The sequence below is a fragment of the Crinia signifera genome, chromosome 4 (assembly GCF_055691185.1).
Source record: "Crinia signifera chromosome 4, ASM5569118v1, whole genome shotgun sequence".
NCBI classification, from domain to species: domain Eukaryota; kingdom Metazoa; phylum Chordata; class Amphibia; order Anura; family Myobatrachidae; genus Crinia; species Crinia signifera.
The window spans coordinates 297,062,973-297,083,024 of NC_139220.1; the positions used below are offsets into that span (position 1 = coordinate 297,062,973).

General features: G+C 43.4%; 1 protein-coding gene across 4 annotated transcripts in view; it reads right to left on the reverse strand.

Moving 5' to 3' along the window:
- Positions 1-14,746: 14,746 nt before the first annotated feature.
- KEAP1 (kelch like ECH associated protein 1) overlaps positions 14,747-20,052 on the reverse strand; it is a 77,335-nt gene continuing 72,029 nt past the window's right edge. For all 4 annotated transcript variants that reach the window (XM_083185111.1, XM_083185110.1, XM_083185113.1 and 1 more), the window contains 2 exons: positions 19,157-19,333; positions 14,747-17,381 (listed from right to left, as the gene is read on the reverse strand). In XM_083185111.1, coding sequence (XP_083041237.1) covers positions 17,146-17,381; positions 19,157-19,333 — 413 coding nt within the window. In that variant the 3' untranslated portion in view covers positions 14,747-17,145. The remainder of the gene's footprint in view (positions 17,382-19,156; positions 19,334-20,052) is intronic.

Consider the following 20,052-nt stretch of genomic DNA (forward strand, 5'->3'; position numbering starts at 1 on the left):
GGAGAATTTTGGATAACGGATTATTCTGTATTTCGGAATATTTTAATATTTCAATGATGTATTTTGAAGTATCTTGCATTTATGCTGTATAAACACATAATATACACACAAATATATTTTATTACCACATAAAATACACACAAACATATTTTAATTGTTCAAAAAACAAGGTTTCAAAACGTGAAACAAAATGTGTGTACTATCTCAGCACTGAATTTGAATGCCAAGCAATCATTGTCTTGCACATACTGTATATAGTGCCAGTTACATATCATGTCCCCAGTGATGCTGTTACATATGTCCCCAGTGAGTTTTTAGCAAAAAAAAATTTTTTTTTCACTTTCTGGAATGTCCGTATTTCGGAATAATTCGGATAACGGATATTCGGATACGGGATACTCGACCTGTACTTTCATCAAGATGTCCATATAAAGTACATGTACATATGTGTTTATTGTAAGACTGTAAGACCCACCCCCCCACCCACACCCCCCCCCCCCCCCACCCCCCGAAATTCGCACATGTGATAGGGGGCAAATATTTAGACAAAGTCAGAAATTGCATGTGAATTTTTAGTCACGAAAATGTGTACGACTTTTTTAGATGTGGGAGTGTGCGCGTTTTTGTAGAAATGTAAAGAAAAAATTGGCATGGGCCCCCCCTCCCTAGCATAACCAGCCCCGGGCTCATTGAGCCAGTCCTGGTTTCCCAAATATGGGGAGGGGGAAATGGTGGGGTTCCACAAGATTTAAGAAACCAGCACCAGGCTGGGTCCTGGTTCCAAAAATACACGGGACATAAAAACTGGGGGTCCCTCGTATTTTGGAACCAGCACCGTTTTTACACAAGGTTCTCCGGCTGAACCAACACACCTCCAGCCAAAACATGATGACCGTGGCTGGTCAGCCCTGGACGGGGTACCTTAGGGAGTGGGGACCACCCCATGCTTCACCTGTCCAGGGCTGTCCCCGGTGTCCCTAGGCGGTGGACACTGGGCTGAAAAAAATAAGTGTCAAATATAGAATGCTGGGACTTGGCATGCCACAAGTAGTTCACCTGTAAAAGAATGTTGTTTTTTTAACTTTACAACACTTTTTTTGGACAGAACCATGCACAGATCTCAGAAACTCACCAGCCTGGACCTGGTCTATTTGTTTTGCAATTTTTGGTCATTTTAAGGGCGCATATTGGAAAAATTGCAGCCTGTTACATTTTGCAGTTTTGATGTTTTCTATGACGAAACATCTGGATGTGATTTTGAATGTGCAATATTTTTAGACAGGTCAAAATGTGTGAATTTTACCGCAATCCGCGTGTTATTACATGTGCGATTTTTGGTAAAGAGCGATTTTGGGCCGTTTGTTACCTAAGAACCGCACCCTATTACATTTTGCCCGGAGAATTCGGTTATTTTAAAATTTTTAGTACATAACCTGAAATACAGTTTATCAGTTGGTTTGGAATATAATATGGCTATTTCTTGGCCATTAGGTCGAACACATGAAGGTCGACACCACAAGGTCGACAGGCCTTAAGGTGCCCACAGACGCATCAATTATCGAATGCGTTTTGTACTTTTTAAGCACAAATTGCATCTTATGTACAATTATTGGATGGTGTTTATGTGCTTGTGCGATGCGATGCGCGTTCCCGGGAGCCCGATATTGTATGTCTAAAAAAGTACGTGCTGCACGTACTTTTTAGACTACATCTGAAATTTAACATTACAAACATGGGTTCATCACATCACATCTTATGCATCCAAGTGCACATCTCATAGCAAGCTGGAAGAAAAATTGTATAGAACCATTGTACAGACAAAAACGCATAGCACAGTACAATTGTACCGTCTGTGGGCACCTTTAGATCGACACACTTCAAAGGTTGACATGGGGTTAGGTCGACAGGATCATTATGTCGACACAAGCATTAGGTCGACATGGGGACAGTCGACAGGGTTTTCACTTTAAAGGTGTCGACCTAATGATTCACACCCTCACACAGGGCTAAATTGTAAAGTTAGAAGCAGTTCCACCTTAAATCCAATTGAGTAGGGATGGCCGTCAACCACAGATGTCAAGCATTGCACATATTGCTGTTACAAGCCGCAGCTTGTCTCCTTGGTGGTCCTAGTTGTTGCTAGACAACCAGGGTACCACCACATCCAGCCGCAATGCCCGGCTATTCTATTGGTTGCTAAACAACTGGCCCATTTGGTGGCTGCTGTAACCTAGCAGCCCAGAGGCCAAATCTAATTGCACCACTGCAGCTACATGGAATTACTAATTATGGCTGTCTGATAGGTCCTGCTGTCTGTTATAAGGCAGTCATTGGTCCTGCTTCACCATATAAGTTGCTGGTCTGTCTCCCAGATTCCTGTACTGCTACCATTTCTGTGGATTTTCTTCATGTCCGAGCCTTGGATTTCCCAGCCGTGCCTTAACCTAGTCCTTGCTATTGTGATCTAACTCTTGTAGACAGAAGATCCTTACAGGGGCTATAGGAGTCTCATGTAATTGTGCTCGAGTTCCATGACAATTATTATGGTATTTTTCAGACCCATGATTGTGTCCCCCCAATACATGAAATCTCGACAGGGGGAAGTATACTTACCTTTTTCCCTGACCAACCTGCAACTCCTCCCCTCCTGCAGCCTTATCCTCCCTGCAAGTGCCTAAACTTCCTACCCTGTAGCCTAAACCCAACCCACCATCTAAGTGCCTGACCCCCCCCCCATTCCTCCCGCAGCATAAACCCAACCCACCATCTAAGTGCCTAACCCTGACCTCTCCCCCCCCCCACAGCCTAAACCCAACCCACCATCTAAGTGCCTAACCCTGACCTCCCAGTCCCCCCATTCCTCCCGCAGATTAACTCTAATTCCCCTGCTAGTGCACAACCTTCCCTCTGGCCTAACACTTACCCATCCTGCATACTTACATTCAGGATGCCAGCAGTCAGGATCCTCATCAATGTTGGGATTACACAGCTGGTCTTGTGGCCGCATGTTTGGATACTGGTGACGGTATTCCAATGGCTGTCATCCTATCCGCCAAGATGTTAACCACATTTCGCAGACAAAGACTAATGCAGACATGGGAGGGACTGATAGGCCAGGGAAAGACAAGTGGAAACTGGGAAAGCACAAAGAGACTAATGCAGAGATGACAAGGACACAGAGACAAGTCTATATAGAAGAACAGAAATTAAAGCAAACGAGAATAACCGAAAAACTGAAAAAACTAGTGCATACAGGGATTGAACAGAGAAACTAGTACAGGCAGGTGAAGGCCAGAGCGAGAGAGAGACCAATATAATTAGGGGGAAGGACAGAGACTGCAGACAAGAGACAAATGCAAAAAGAGCAGACAGACCAGTGTTGTCAGAGTAAGGACAGAGAAACTAGTGCAAGCAGGAGGGAACACAGTCTAGTGTAGACAGGGGAAGGACAGAGAGACTAGTACACACAGTGGAAGGCAGTGAGACTAGTACATGCAGGGAAAGGACAGAGAGACTAGTACACGCAGGGGAAGGACAGAGAGACTATACACGCAGGGGAAGGAAACAGACTAGTGCACACAGGGGAAGGCAGTGAGACTAGTGCACGCAGGGGAAGGACACTGAGACTAGTACACGCAGGGGAAGGCAGTGGGACTAGTACACGCAGGGGAAGGCAGTGGGACTAGTACACGCAGGGGAAGGCAGTGGGACTAGTACACGCAGGGGAAGGCAGCGAGACTAGTACACGCAGGGGAAGGCAGCGAGACTAGTACACGCAGGGGAAGGCAGTGAGACTAGTACACGCAGGGGAAGGACAATGAGACTAGTGCACATAGGGGAAGGCAGTGAGACTAGTACACGCAGGGGAAGGACACTGAGACTAGTACACGCAGGGGAAGGACACAGACTAGTACACGCAGGGGAAGGCAGTGAGACTAGTACACGCAGGGGAAGGCAGTGAGACTAGTACACGCAGGGGAAGGACAATGAGACTAGTGCACACAGGGGAAGGACACTGAGACCAGTGCACACAGGGGAAGAGAGACTAGTACAGTGGTTCCCAAACTGTGTGCCGTGGCACCCTGGGGTGCCTCAGGACCCTTGCAGGGGTGCCACAGGTTGAGGGTCCATGACCAATGCAAATTATTTATGGTCACTGTGATTGGCAAAACCAGTGCAGGTGGCTGCCAATCATAAACTATGTGAACAAACAGAAGTGAGCCCTGTCCCTCACCACATAACTGAACCTAAGGGTGACATAGAAACTATTTACTGAATTGGAAAAAAAAACCTACATTTCTCAATAAGAAACTTTTATACTAGGTTGCCGTGAAAAAATTCTGATAATCTAGGGCACCATGGGAACCACTGGACTAGTACACATAGGGGGAGGGTAGAGAGACTAGTACACGCAAGGGAAGGGCGAAGAGACTAGCACGGGCAATGGGAGGGCAAAGAGACTAGTGCAGCCAGGGGAAGAGCAGAGAGACTAGTACGGGCAGTGGGAGGCAGAGAGACTAGTACACGCAGGGGAAGGGCAAAGAGACTAGTGGGAGGGCAGAGAGACTAGTGAGGGCAGGGGAAGGGCAGAGCAGAAAGACTAATGCAGCCAGGGGAAGGGCAGAGAGACTAGTGAGGGCAGGGGAAGGGCAGAGAGACTAGTACACACAGGGGAGAGACAGAGAGTGTAGACTAGATCCATCTTTGAGGCCACTATTTCATATCAGTTTGTTCTACAGAACATACTTAGGTACTTGTTTCCTAGCACGGCCACACCGATTTGCATCGGGGTGATCGTGTCGGAAAAATCGCGTCAGTCGCATCGCATGCGACCAAATCGCATGCGATGCGATCGACACGAGCCCGAAGCGTGGCGAGGGGACGCGTATAACTTCACAGGTATACGCGTCCCCTCGCCACGCTTTGGGCTCGGTGGCTCGCCACACTGTATATTCTCAACTCCACGCCGACGTGGATAGTAGGGGTATGAAAAGGTCGGAGGACGCGCACCGCTCGCCACGCTTCGGGTTGGCGTCAATCGTGGGGTGGCGTTGAGGGGGTAAAATTGGGGGTCTGGGGAATACTTTACATTGAATCCAACGCGATGCTCCCGATTTCAATGTTAAAAATATTTTAACATTGAAGCCTATGGCAAAATCGCGGGCATCGCGTCGGTCGCGTCGGGGGCCATGTTAATGCACGCGACCGACTCGATGCCCCCGATTTTGCCTTTGCCGGCAAAATGGACCTGATTTCAAAGGAAATCGGGTCCATCGCGGGCATCGTGTACCTTAACTTTAAGGTACACGATGCCCGCGATTGTGGCCGTGCTAGGAAACAAGTACCCAAACTTATTCCACAGTACTTTACAAAATATAATCACTCACATTGGTCCATGCCCCAGAAGAGAGTACATTCTATAGTTAACTTCATCACAGCCAGTTAACCCGTGAGTAAATCTATGCACTAAGTAATCCAGTCTCCTCCATCACTCCAAACACATGGAAAACAAAAACTCTGCACACATACAGGGAAATTTATTAAAATCTGCCATTTTGGCAATTCGGATGGTTACAAACGGGATCGAGGGTGTTTTCGGTCCGAGAATTCTGCAAATTTTACAAAGCGGTCGTGTTCCCAGGATTCGGAATTTTCGATGCTGCCAAACACAGCCGACTCTAAAGCATTGCAGGGATCAGTCAGATCTGTGCATGCTTCTATGTGTAAAAGTAAAGAAAAGGTGGTACTTGTGTATTATAGCGGCGCCCCCGATTCCCATCGTGCGATGTTTTAAATGCATCGCATGCCATGCACCCGATGGCATGCGATGCGACGCGATTTTTGCCCCTATACGATGAAAGATTGTATAAGCACCCTAAAGGGTGCTTTTAAGCACCGTAATGGGTGCTTACAATGTTAAATGCACCCCCCCCCCCCCACTAGAAACGTGAACCTGAAGCGTGGCGAGCGCAGCGAGCCCGCGAGGGGCGGCGGTACGCGTCCTCCGACCTTTTCATACCCCCACTATCCACGTCGGCGTGGAGTTGAGAATAGAAAGTGTGGCGAGCGCAGCAAGCCCGAAGCGTGGCGAGCCCCGCGAGGGGACGCGGATACCTTTACAGGTATCGGAGTCCCCTCGCGGCCTTCACAGGTATCCGCGTCCCCTCGCGGGACTCGCCACACTTTCTGTTCTCAACTCCACGCCGACGTGGATAGTGGGGGTATGAAAAGGTAGGACGACGCGTACCGCCGCGCTTCAGGTTGACGTTTATAGTGGGGGGGTGGCGGGGGGTGCATTTAACATTGTAAGCACCCATTAATGTTTAATCATTTTAAAATTGTATGGCATTGTACAATATCGCGCGATATCGCATACCATCGTATGCCTTATGGTATGCGATGCGATGGGCGCCGCCAAAATACACAAGTACCTAAAAGGTTTTAAAAAAACCTCCTAAACATAACCAGGCCTGGTTAGAAAAATACAGGGGACAAAAGATATAGGGGTCTTCCCCAGGGCACCCAAGGGCCAGGGCTGAAACACCGGGATATCCCTAGCACACCTGGGCGGTGGGTGCCAGGCTAATAGTCTGTAAAGTGTTAAAAAAGAACTATTATTGGGTTTGGCTGTGGAACTCAAAGTCCAAACAAGCCTCCGCCACATGCATGTACTTGGATAACCACATGTACCAGCATGTGGGGTGATAAAGGGAAAAAAGTGGACTCGTAGTTCTAAAACCAAACCCATACTAGCATAAAAACACAGACACGCACACCATGAAAGTATAATTTTATACATGCATACACACACACACCTACTCATCTATGCTGACATATAGATCAGTCCACTTGTCCAGTAATAATCTATTCAGTGTACCTGTGTAAAAAAAAAAAAAAAAAAAGTCTAAAATACTCACCTTAATCCAGTGTAGATCGGTCCTCTTTGTTTCCTGTAGGCATCAAACGGGTTCAAAATAAAAACCGCAAAGAAAAGCAAACTAAATAAACAGACGGGAAGTCATGTATTCAAATTTGTTCCCTTCACCCAAATCCCGGATCCTATTTCTAAATAGCTGTTGAAAATTTGCGGTTTGCTAAACCACAAAGGTTAATTAGGTCAAGTGTGTGTGTGTGGTCTGACCTAATTATATTTTGTGGTTTAGCAAACCGCAAAATTCCCACGGCTATTTAGAAAGAAGATTTCTTCCCTGTTCTAAATATACACTGAGCTCCTCTTTGACTGACAGGTCAGTGGAGCTCAGCCAATCCGGGGAGCATTGCTAACTGGCGCTCTCTGATTGGCTGCTGGGTCCTGCAAGTAAAAGAAGTCACCCAGGGACCAGTTGCAGGGTTAGTGACAAGGCTACGTGACCAATAAAAAGTGACCCCAACTGTAGCATTACCTTAATGACTGGTGGAAGCTGGTGCTGGTTGCAAAAATACGGGGAACCCCTATGTATTTTTCCCCCGTATTTTTGGAACCAGGACTCGCTCAAAGAGCCCGGGGCTGCTTATGCTGAGGTGGGGACCCCAAGTGGTTTCTTTTCTTAGTTCTTTCTTTTACTTTTACACACAGAAGCATACAGTTAGATCAGTGAGCTCTATGCAGGCTTCTGCAATCTCGGTGGCCTATTTGCCATATTTTTAACCAAATTCTGACTTTGCTTATACAAATTATAGTAAATGTGCCAATGTGTCCTGTGCCTATGGTAAAGTCCTGTTGCGTTATTGATTTGTAATTTTTGGCTGTGATTTTCATTCGTAAATGAAAAAAAAAAAAAAAAAACATTGGATGAATTTTACCCTTTGTAAATTAGCCGATGTGATTATTTAGCCATTAGTACCCATCTAATCTTAGTAAATATCCATAAAAAAGACCTGGTATGGAATGAAACCCATGACCCCAGCGACGTGATATAGCAATGCCAGCCACAGTGCAACTGTGCTGCTATGACATTTATGTCTGACTGAAGCTTGTGCGTCACTGAAGACAGGAGACATCCTGAAAAGCTTCAACATTTTTCCATTGGTTCTAGTTACCTGCTGTGTTTATGGCACAAGCTGTTGCTTTATCTTCTAATGTGAGGAAGTAAAGTTGATGACTATCCTCATAGCAGACAGGAGCTGTGCTTATCTCAGTAATCTGACATATAGGCCTATGGTCCGCAGTGGACTGTAAGCAGAATTCTGCCACTCATGCAAAAAAATTGCACTTTATGTTGAATTGCTGAAGATGGATTAAAAAAGTTTGTTATCCATATAAGTAGACCGGTGAGTGTCCTCATCTTTTCTCTAATATCTATCTATCATAATATATATATATATATATATATATATATATATATATATATATATATATATATATATATATATATATATATATATATATATATATATATATACACACACACACACATACATACATATATACACACACACACTAGTGTTACCAGGCGCCCTATGGTGTTTAAATGGTAATTCCTGTCTCTCTTTGCTTTAGAATTCATACACAATGAACTTTAAGCATTTAAAACAATTTTTCCAAGTCAAGTTCTTGTCAGAGGTGTAATTTTCACAAGATTATGGAAGATTTATGTTTCATCCATAATCTTGTGAAAATTACACCTCTGACAAGAACTTGATTTGGAAAAATTGTTTTAAATGCTTAAAGTTCATCGTGTATGAATTCTAAAGCAAAGAGAGACAGGAATTACCATTTAAACACATAGGGCGCCTGGTAACACTATTGTGGGTATATTTGGATTGTGGAGCCCCACTAGTAGGGGGCTAAGTGTTACTGGCGACCACTTTTTAGATACCATAATTAGCGCGGCATAAGATATTTGGTTTGATATATATATATATATATATATATATATATATATGTATGTCTAATGTCCGTGTGGCTCAGAAACACTGCCATCTGTTGGCAGCAAGTGAAACTACATATATTAGCTTTCAAAGCATTAGCTTTGAGCGGCCTTAATAGTTACTGTGTATCTGCTCAAACTTTACAATTCTCTTTGCCCTCTAGTGGCCACAGCATGAAACATCAGCCAGATGCATAATAAAATAGTCAGGGGCTTTCCCACTGTATGTAGTTGTTGGCAGGAAGACCCCCAGTGTATCGCCTAATACCCCTTTCAGACAGAAAAGTCTGAAAATCCCAGCAAATACACGGCATTTCAAATGCAGTGTCATTTTGTCGGGAGCAGCCTGACCCCCCTTCACACAGAAGAACAAATTACCGGGTTGAAAATTTCTACCCGGTAATTTGCTGAATAACACAGGTATTTCCGTGTGTAAGGGTCAACACGGGTCATAAATCTCCGTGTCCTCGACCCTGGTCAATTCCAGTGTCGGAGACACGGGATTTACAACACGGGTGTGCCCTTTCACACAGAAAAAGGCCCTGCGTATTTAATGAAATCCCCGGGTCGAACTGCTGCACCCGGGTATTTCATTTTCTGTGTGAAAGGGGTAGAAGTGTGATATACAGCTGCTTCAGAGCTCCCTTGTAACAAAACATCCAGAACACCTTTTACAGTGGCCATTGCTTTATTGTGCAGAAAGTTCTGAACTTGGGACCCACTGGTCACAATTTCCCTAGGAAAAACCCTCCATACTGGGTACACCATTATGGGTGGGGCCCATTTGCCAATAATCACATTTGCAGTGCAATCTGGGCGCAATATTAACAAACCAAGTTTGCATAATGTGATTACACCCCAAGCATGTATGAAGTAGCACATATGGGATCAGGGTGTTCCTGCGATGTGCTCACTTCAGTGCCGGGCCTCTTGTGCATCTACAGTCTGCTAAGCGCGCATAAGTGGCACCATTTGTGAAGTGAAGCCTACAGGCTACAATGTGCTAGCACTGTCTTCTGATGGCGTTATACCTGCGTTGATTCATCTGACCCCTCCTCTATCCTTGTCTCCAACAGGTAAATTCAACTTTGTCACAGGCATACGTGCAGACTATCTCTCTCTGCTGTAACATCCACATGCTTTTGAACTCTATTGGGTACATTTGCAAGCAAGTGTCTTCACTGCAGAACATTGCATCCCTTGTGTGTGGGATTGTCTTATAGGTAAATTCAACCAAATATCTGATCTGTGTAAATAACAACAGTACCTTGCCTGTGTGTAGTGAGGCATGTATTTTTTATTCTAAATGAGATATAGTATCCTGGAATGCCAGAACTGTTTTTGTAAGCCACTTTTATTGCTCTGTATAGCAGGGGGTGGGGACTGAGGGTGTAGATTCCAATTATTGGAAATTGGGAGGAAGGCATTGTTAGAGTATATTAGTTCTCATTGCATACGGCTGTGGCCATAGTTTCGCTGTGGCCCTGTATTGAAGTGGACCGTTTTAAAGTGGGAAAACAGAGTCATAACTACGAGCGTTATACCTGCGTTGCACCGAAGGAAAACTGAAGGCAAACTACTACAAATCAACAAAAACACACATGGACTGCATTGATACCTCAAGAGTATGTAATTCATCTCCAATATGCTCTCTTTATTTCTGTGTTATGCAAACTCTTGTATGATTTGAAAAGTTCTGATTTAATGAATTGTTTGTAATTGTTATTACTTGTTTGGGGACGTTGTTCAGTGAAGCATAGTTTAGTGTTGCATTCTGCCTGATGTCTACTCAAACACAGTGCAAATTATCTCCTTTGACCATTTGGCCGTTAGTGTTCAGGTGTAGCCTGACCTGAACAGACTCACTATATTCTTAGAATTAGTGACCTGCAGCTTTTCTGAACAGTAAAAAATAAAAACAGACATTGAACAACATCATCAAACAGGTAATTTCAACTTTAGATTTCGATTTTGTACTGTATGAACATGGCTAGGAATAACAGATGCACAGGCAAAATTTTTAAAACTATGTGTGCAAACGCTAGAAGCCTAGGAGACAAAATTCCTGATCTAATTGCAATAATGACAAGGGATGACCTAGACATTGTGGCTATCACAGAGACATGGTGTAATGAGAACCATGGCAGGGACGTAGCTATACCAGGATACAATTTATTTAGGAAGGACAGAATGGGAAGAATCGGAGGAGGGGTAGCAATGTATGTAAAGAAAAACATAAATGCTACTTTAATACAAAACATTGAAGAAAAAACTGAGGCCCTTTGGGTGACCATAGAAATGGGGGAGAAGGATATTATTCGTACTGGGGTCATCTATAGGCCACCAGGCCAGGGGCAGGATTTGGACAGGAGCCTATTGCTTGATGTCACTAAAATGGCTTTAAAGGGAGAAGTCATAATCATGGGAGACTTTAATCTACCTGATGTGAATTGGGAGGAGTCTTTTGCAAGATCATCTACAAGTGGCAAATTTCTAAATTCCCTACAGGGAGCCTCTCTCAAGCAATTGGTGAGGGAGCCTACTCGCAAAGACTCAATATTAGATTTAATACTCACAAATGGTGACAGGATATCAGACATATATGTGGGTGAGAACCTGGGATCCAGTGATCATCAAGCAGTATGGTTTAGTATCAAGGCAGGGTCCAACTCCAGTCACACAAAAACTAAGGTGTTGGATTTTAGGAAGGCTGACTTTGCAAAAATGGGGAGATGTTTAAGCGACTCATTAGCGGATTTGATGAACTTGAAAGGAGTGCAGGAGAGGTGGAGAAAATTAAAAAGTGCAATACTAAAGGCAACGGACCTTTGTATCAAAAGGGTTAAGAAAAGTACCAGGAAAAGGAAGCCAGTGTGGTTTACAAAAGAGGTATCAACTAGTGTAAAAGCAAAAAAGATGGCCTTTAGGACATACAAGCAGACTCAAAATAATAATGACAAAGAAGTGTATCTTGCCAGACTCAAAGAGGCTAAGAAAGTGATCAGGCGTGCCAAGGCACAAGCTGAGGAGAAAATGGCTCAGTCGGTAGATAAAGGAAACAAAACTTTTTTTAAGTATATAAGTGAAAGGAGAAAATCAAATGGAGGAATAATAAGACTGCGGACAGACACTGAGAATTTGGTGGAGGGAGACAAGGCAATTGCAGATCATCTAAATAATTACTTTTGCTCTGTATTCACTATAGAAGGAGAAGGGAATGGACCACAGTTAAGTTGCAAGGACATTCATAATGGAGGTACATTTACTAGGGAGAAAGTCCTAACAGAACTTTCAAGACTGAAAGTGGATAAATCAATGGGGCCAGACGGAGTGCATCCAAGGATACTAAAAGAACTAAAAGATGTGTTGGTAGAGCCATTAACAGATTTATTCAACCAGTCACTAGATACAGGTGCAGTTCCAGAGGACTGGAGAAAAGCAAATGTAGTTCCACTGCAAAAAAGCGGAAGCAAAGAATAAGCAAGTAACTACAGACCAGTGAGCCTTACATCAGTAGTAGGGAAAATAATGGAAACACTATTAAAAGAAAGAATAGTGGAATATCTTAAATTAAACAACTTACAGGATCCAAAACAGCATGGTTTTACTGCAGGGAGATCATGCCAAACAAGTCTCATTGACTTTTTTGACTCCGTGACCAAAATACTAGATGAAGGGGGGGCTGTAGATGTGGCATATCTAGACTTTAGTAAGGCATTTGACACTGTCCCACATCGCAGGCTGCTAAATAAACTTGAAAGTGTGGGATTGGATTATAAAACAATTAAATGGATAAGAACCTGGTTGCAGGATAGGAAACAGACAGTTGTCATAAATGGAGTGCATTCTATGGAGGGACATGTTACCAGTGAAGTACCCCAGGGACCTGTACTTGGACCAGTGCTCTTTAATATCTTTGTTAGTGACATTGCAAATGGTATTGAAGGGAAAGTATGCCTTTTTGCAGATGATACAAAGATATGCAACAGAGAAGACACACCAGGAGGGGTAAATCAAATGACTGATGATCTAAGTAAACTTGAGAATTGGTCAAGAGAATGGCAACTACAGTTTAATGCTAAAAAATGCAAAATTATGCACTTGGGACTCAAAAACCCAAAGGCTCAATATAGTATCAAGGGTACTATAATGGAAACTACTGAGGAGGAAAGAGATCTAGGAGTCACTATTTCAAGTGACTTAAAGGCAGGGAGTCAATGTAACAAAGCAATGAGGTAGGCTAGTCAGATGCTTGGTTGCATAGGGAGAGGAATCAGTAGCAGAAAAAAAGACGTAATAATGCCACTTTATAGGTCATTGGTACGACCTCATCTGGAATACTGTGTCCAGTTCTGGAGGCCATATCTTCAGAAGGATATAAATACATTGGAGAGTGTACAAAGAAGGGCAACTAAAATGGTTCATGGCCTACATCACAAAACTTACCTGGATAGACTAAAAGATCTTAACATGTATAGTTTGGAGCAGAGAAGGGAAAGGGGGGACATGATAGAAATCTTCAAATATATCAAGGGTTTTAACATAGTACAGGTGGGAAATTTTCTTCAAAGGAAAACAAGTAATAAAACACGAGGACATGCACTGAAACTGGAGGGAGGTAGGTTCAGGGGAAATGTTAGAAAGAATTAGTTCACAGAAATAGTAGTGGATAAGTGGAATAGCCTCCCATCAGAGGTGGTAGAGGCTAAGACAGTAGAACAATTTAAACATGCTTGGGATAGGCATATGAATATCCTTACAAAGAAATAAGGATTAAAAAGGGTTGAGTTTACCTGAAGGGTAAAAAAGGGGCAGACTAGATGGGCCAAATGGTTCTTATCTGCCGTAAAATTCTATGTTTCTATGGCTTTAGCTGCTGAGGCCAAACTCCAGAATGCGAAAGATGGCATTCCCCACCAGGCACAAGCAAGCTTGGCGCATATGCGAAACGTGACCAAACCTCCCTAAAAACATACTTGGTGTGTGTGATGATTTCGTAAGGACCCGGCCTCTCACTTTAGTAGTCTGTAGCTCCATTTTGTGTCTCCAGCCATTCCCTACTCGCCCCAGTGTAACTGATGTAGTGCAGGCTGCCTCGTCTGGCGCTTTCGTCAATAGGAAAAGGATAAGTACACATCATCCAACATGGCTGCCTCAATCCTGTATTAGGTTTATTAGTTTCTTTATTTCTTTTTGTAAATATAAACCTCTGTATTATGCTACAGGTTGAGTATCCGTTATCCGAATTGCTCGAGACCACAAACATTGTGGACAAGGGATTATTTTGGAATATATAATGTTTTACATACTGCACTTACCTGGTTCCCTGAAGGTCCCCCGGCAACTATCCGGATCCATCACCGGTTCCAAGGATGCATTGCGCGGGTGCGGCGGCGCACCTGCGTAATGCATCCTTGGGACCGGGGATGCCGCTGAAGAGGATTCGGATGGCTGCCGTGGGACAAGGTGCGTATAAAAAAGGTGGTTGGGGAGGGGGAAAAAAAATCCAGAAATATTCTGAAAACCTACAGTTTTCGGAATATTTTGGATAAGGGATCTACGGTTAAGGGATACTCTACCTGTATTTAATTTTGTAAATTAATGTATTATTATTAGCACCAACCATAGGGCTGGATACAGTGTAGCATGTGGATGGATCTGGGGATCTGCATTTATTTTCCAACCAGGAACGTCTGCCTAAATGAGGCCCACAGTTTGCCCAGCCACCTGGTTTTCCAGTCATAGCGCATTATCGGTCACATAAACCGTCCTTTGTCAAACAAGAAAAGGTCATGAAGTGTGAAAACGCCGGACAATGATGTTTCATGATGGTAAGAGACCAATGGTTCCACACGGGAAGAAATAAGAGAGCAGGCTTTCATTAAATGACAGGTTTATATTGAAAACAGAGTTAAATTACAGGTGAAAGTTGCCAATAAAATAGAGCTGTACAATACACAGGTGACACAGACCGTGTCAGTATACAGAGAGATCTATATACACATTGTATTAAAAGCAGCATTGCAGCTCTTGGAAAATAAAATGTTACTAGTTAAAATAAGTGCTATATATATCTGTAAATATGTACATTACATACAGGTCTGTATAAACATTCAGGGTGCGGGGCTCTTGGCAAGAATTCAAAATGGAGAATTAGTCTTGAAACAAGTGTATTGTCCAGGTGGGGTTCAGGTGTCAATAGGGGTGGGAACTATGTAACCAAAGTCTAGGTGGGTTACACAAGTTCCAACATGGCTAAAGAGATTATATGGCTGCGTCAGACCATACACGGAACCCTTGAGACTATTATTCTTTCACTGTAAAAGAATAGAAATACTCCACAAAAATGGGAATAAACTTATTTATGAAATAGGAACAAGCTATTTGGCTGGACCAATTCTAAATGCTTATCATCCCCATCTAGATGTATGGATTTAGTTAGAACCAGACCTCTTCCCGAGTGCGGGAATATCTTAGCACGGGTGACATGTCCCCATAGACGGGGCACCCTGGGGTGCCATTACAGGGGGGTATTTGTATGACTAGTACGGAGTCTCAGAACAATGGCAATGATTTTATTTGAAGTAGAGAATTTCCAATTGGTCATTTTATACATTTGCCCGTTCCACAGCTCAGTGTTGGGAAACGGTCATATTCTGCCTTACAATGTATTCCCCCACATTCTACGGGCCCCCTGCACCTAGCGGATGTGCGTTTGAGCAGTCACTGCAGATGCAATACGTCTTTGTCAAGGAAATACATAATAAAATTAAATATATCAAATATATACATTCACCTATAACATTTAACAAGAATACTTCAATTTTTAAGTCACAGACTTCAAAAAAAAAAAAAGGTGGACAGTCACAAAAGTGGGGTAAATAAACTTATGGGGAACTTTTTTTTGTTTTGTGTTTTTTAATATAAAGTGCATCTAATGCTGAAAAGAGTGTGTCAGCATTTTCCTATCCAGTAACCAATCATATCTCTAAGTGAAAGTCACTACATTCCCAACCGCCGTTACCCAACTGCCGGTTTTTCACACCACTTTAATGATGTGAGATCGTATACAATGCCGGCATACGTGTAGTTTCTGCTGTTGGAGTCCGTCATATAGATGGCACCATCTCTGCCAATCCACCTTAGTGGACTAATAGCCACTGACCAAGGGGAGATTTAATCACATTTCTAAACAGGAAGGAGTGGCTTTGGCGCCCCCATACCAGCCAATCAGATTTCAGTGACTGTATCACTGTTCTTGGATGTGCAAGGTAAATAGTAGTTATTGTAGAAACTGACAGGTTGCTATGGGCAACTCCTCTATTTTTTTTTTTTTAGAAGCTTTAGTAAATAATGTATTTTCCCGTCTAAATCAGATTATAGAAATGTAAACTGTATGCTTGCTTATTATTTATTTATACAGTCTGGATACATAAGAATACTAAAAGCCATTGCAGACTTTCAGATTGGTGTTAATTAAGGCCCATACATACTGGGCGACTGGAGCTGAAAGCAGCTCCGTTGTAAGCTCAAAATGCCGCCCAGTGTGTACGTGGCAGTGATGAGCAGTGAGTGCTGATTACCGCCGCCATACTGCTGGTATTACGGCGTGGACGGCTTTCTATATCGTCCTGCTATGGAAAGCCGTCCACCCAGAGGAAAATCACTGCAAAGAGCGGTTTCCAGTCTAGCGATTTTCCCCATCATCGTTATCCATACACGCTGTGTATGAACTTTTAATGTATCAGATATGTAGGATATTGACCCAGTAGGAGGATGTGTGGGATCCCTATTTTCTTTAAATCTAACAATTACTGTAAACGGGAAAAAACACATCAGAAATTTTCACGATAAAATAATTAATATTATTTTGCCACTGAATTCCAGCAGCCATGATAAATATATATACTGTATATATGAAACATTGCACTTTCAAATGATCATTTATATGTTTCAGCCCGAATTACTTCTAGTACAGTTGTATTTATTGCTGAGCAACAAACAAAAATAAAAGGATACTTTAAACCTTAATATATACCAGATCGCAATCAATGGTTGGGTAGTGGAAGGGTCGCTGGTAGGAGAGGCCGAGTCACACAGTAATGAGGGTATCTTACACTTTCATGGCACCTGGGATTTTATTTTATTGTACTGTAGAAACAATGCCCCCCCCCCCCCCTCCTCCACAAGGTAGAATAAAGAAATTACCCAAAATGTTCATTAACACTGAGCAGTTTTTCTCGTGTACGTTTTGTTAAACGTCCGACCCCCTCTGCTACTTTTTGCAGCTTGAGGAGAAGATGCATTCACCTCGGAGTCTGTCCTGCGGGGTCTCCTCCCTCGATTTCTCCGGGAAGATGCTCCCACACTGAGTTTTGCGGCATGGCTCCATGGTGATTGCCACTCCCACGCCGCTGCGGCCCGACATCATATGGGTCACCTCTGTCCATACATCCTGGGCGGGGTCATAACATTCCACACTGTCCAAGAATGTGTTCCCGTCATATCCACCTTAAGAACAGGGAAGCAAAACCAATGATAGATTAGGCAGACGTATGAAGTGGTTGGTGAGCTTGGGAAGAACAGTGACTATCATCACATTTACCAGAATCCTTATGAGCCATCAGTACTACAACGTCAGGAACTAAGGCCTTTATTCTGGTTCACTCGCAAAGGCAAATTCCTTCTCAAATGGATAAAACCATGTGCACTGCTGGTGGGGCAGATATAACGGGGGAAATTTACTAAAGGAAATTTGTAAAAAAAAATAGGTGTATTTGTATCCAGAAATACACTTTTTTTTACATTTACTATCCTGAAAATACGGCAATTCGTATTCGTATTGATGTGCTATCAATACGAATAGCCGTATTTTCAGGATAGTAAATGTAAAAAAAAAGTGTATTTCTGGATACAATTTTTTTTTACAAATTTCCTTTAGTAAATTTCCCCCAACATGTGCAGAGAGAATTAGATTTGGGTGGGGTTTTACTTCATAGTGAGATCTATATTGCAGTGTAATAATAAATCAGTCAGTATTTTCCCTGCACAGAAACAAAATAACTTACCCAAATCTAACTCGCTCTCCCTCCCCCCACCCCCCTGCAGTGCACATGGTTTTGTCCATTAGAGAAGGAATTTGCCTTTGCGAGTAAACCAGAATAATGGCCTAAGTGTGAAACACACATGAAAAACCCTAAAAACTCCTATATACAAATTGATTATTTAGGACTAAAGAAATAGGAGTATTTGAAGTATGTGACTGCTGTAACCTTTCCAACTATAGGCCATGCAATTGAAATTTGTTAGCCTAAACATCTACCCATCATTCCAGCTCAATAACCTAATACATAGATACTTCCTTAGTTTGTCATGTTCCTGGTCAGCCTGAGCCAGCCAGGCTTCTGTCTCCTAAGAACAGATACCAATAGTCTATAGATCCGTCCCGATGTCATCATGTTACTGGTCAGCCTGAGCCAGCCAGGCTTCTGTCTCCTAAGAACAGATACCAATAGTCTATAGATCCTTCCTGATGTCATCATGTTACTGGTCAGCCTGAGCCAGCCAGGCTTCTGTCTCCAAAGAACAGATACCAATAGTCTATAGATCCGTCCCGATGTCATCATGTTACTGGTCAGCCTGAGCCAGCCAGGCTTCTGTCTCCTGAGAACAGATACCAATAGTCTATAGACACTTCCCGATGTCATCATGTTACTGGTCAGCCTGAGCCAGCCATGCTTCTGTCTCCTAAGAACAGATACCAATAGTCTATAGACACTTCCCGATGTCATCATGTTACTGGTCAGCCTGAGCCAGCCAGTCTTCTGTCTCCTGAGAACAGATACCAATAGTCTATAGACACTTCCCGATGTCATCATGTTACTGGTCAGCCTGAGAGAGCCAGCCAGGCTTCTCCCTGCTCCAGTGCAGTTACCTGGTCTATAGATCCTTCATGAGATATTTCTATTACTAGTCAGCATGAAGAAGCTACCTATCCTTCTGTGTCCTCTGGGGCAGATATCCAGTCCAGTTCTTCTTAAATCCAGACCTTTGTACATGTTGGCAGTGCATGTTTTCACAGTCTCACAGAATCACAATGGAAATAGGTCAGTGATGAATACTCCTGTGCGCCAGCAGGGAAATACGGAAACCATGCACTGCTAGCATGTCCTGAGGACTGGAGATGAGGAGCACTGATCTAGCCTATAGATCCTTCCTAGGGGTGTCATTTTTATTAGACATCCCAAACCATCCACCCAACCTTTCATCTCCTCCAGAGCAGATACCTAGTACATAGATCCTTCCTTGATGGACGGTGACCCCGAGTGCGCTCCGACGGTGTGCCATTGGGGCCACAAAGCTCCAGTGGTCTTTCTCCACATCGTATTTCTCCACACTGTTCAGCTGGTCCCTTCCATCATAGCCTCCCATCGCGTACACGCATGTATCAAGCGCACATGCCCCTGCAAACACGAGACAAAGACGTGCACACATTAATAAGAGAACGTGTAACGTGTACATTTTGGTTACTCATTAGTGATCATTTTTACAACTCGCCTTACTGGGACATGCGAGGAGTCCAAAGGTTACCTCTGCTTTATTCACTGCTGGCGATGGAGGAGATCCGATATATATGGTGACGCGGGATTTGGGGGAAGACATTGAAAGGTTTCTAAAGCTGTGACCGTTTACTGAGCAGCCTGACTGCTCTTCACCCAATGCCAACACTAGGATAATGAAACATCTGCCAACTCAAACCCCAAACAATTTAGGGGTAAATAAAATTTCAAATGACCCACCTAACAAAGGCCACAAAACAGGATTAACAACAGGCAAGAACAAGTGAGCGAGCAGAGGGCCCATGTGAATAAGGAACTGCAGAGCCACAAGGAAGCAGCTGGGGCCCAATAGGTGAGTTTAGGCAATAAGACGCCTCCTGCGAGATCCTGGTGCTGCTCCTGAGGATCACCCTGCAAGCGGATCTCACCAGATCACTCGCCGGGAGCCGAGTTCTGCATAGGATTTATATGTATACAGACAATCTGAATTAAACCCAAAAATACAGCTGCTCTCTGCATTCCTAACCCCTACCGGATATATGCCTGGTCCATGATGGTAACAGCTGCATTCGACATTACACAATTTCCGGGTGCGGATTATTAGATAGATAGTCAATAGCTGT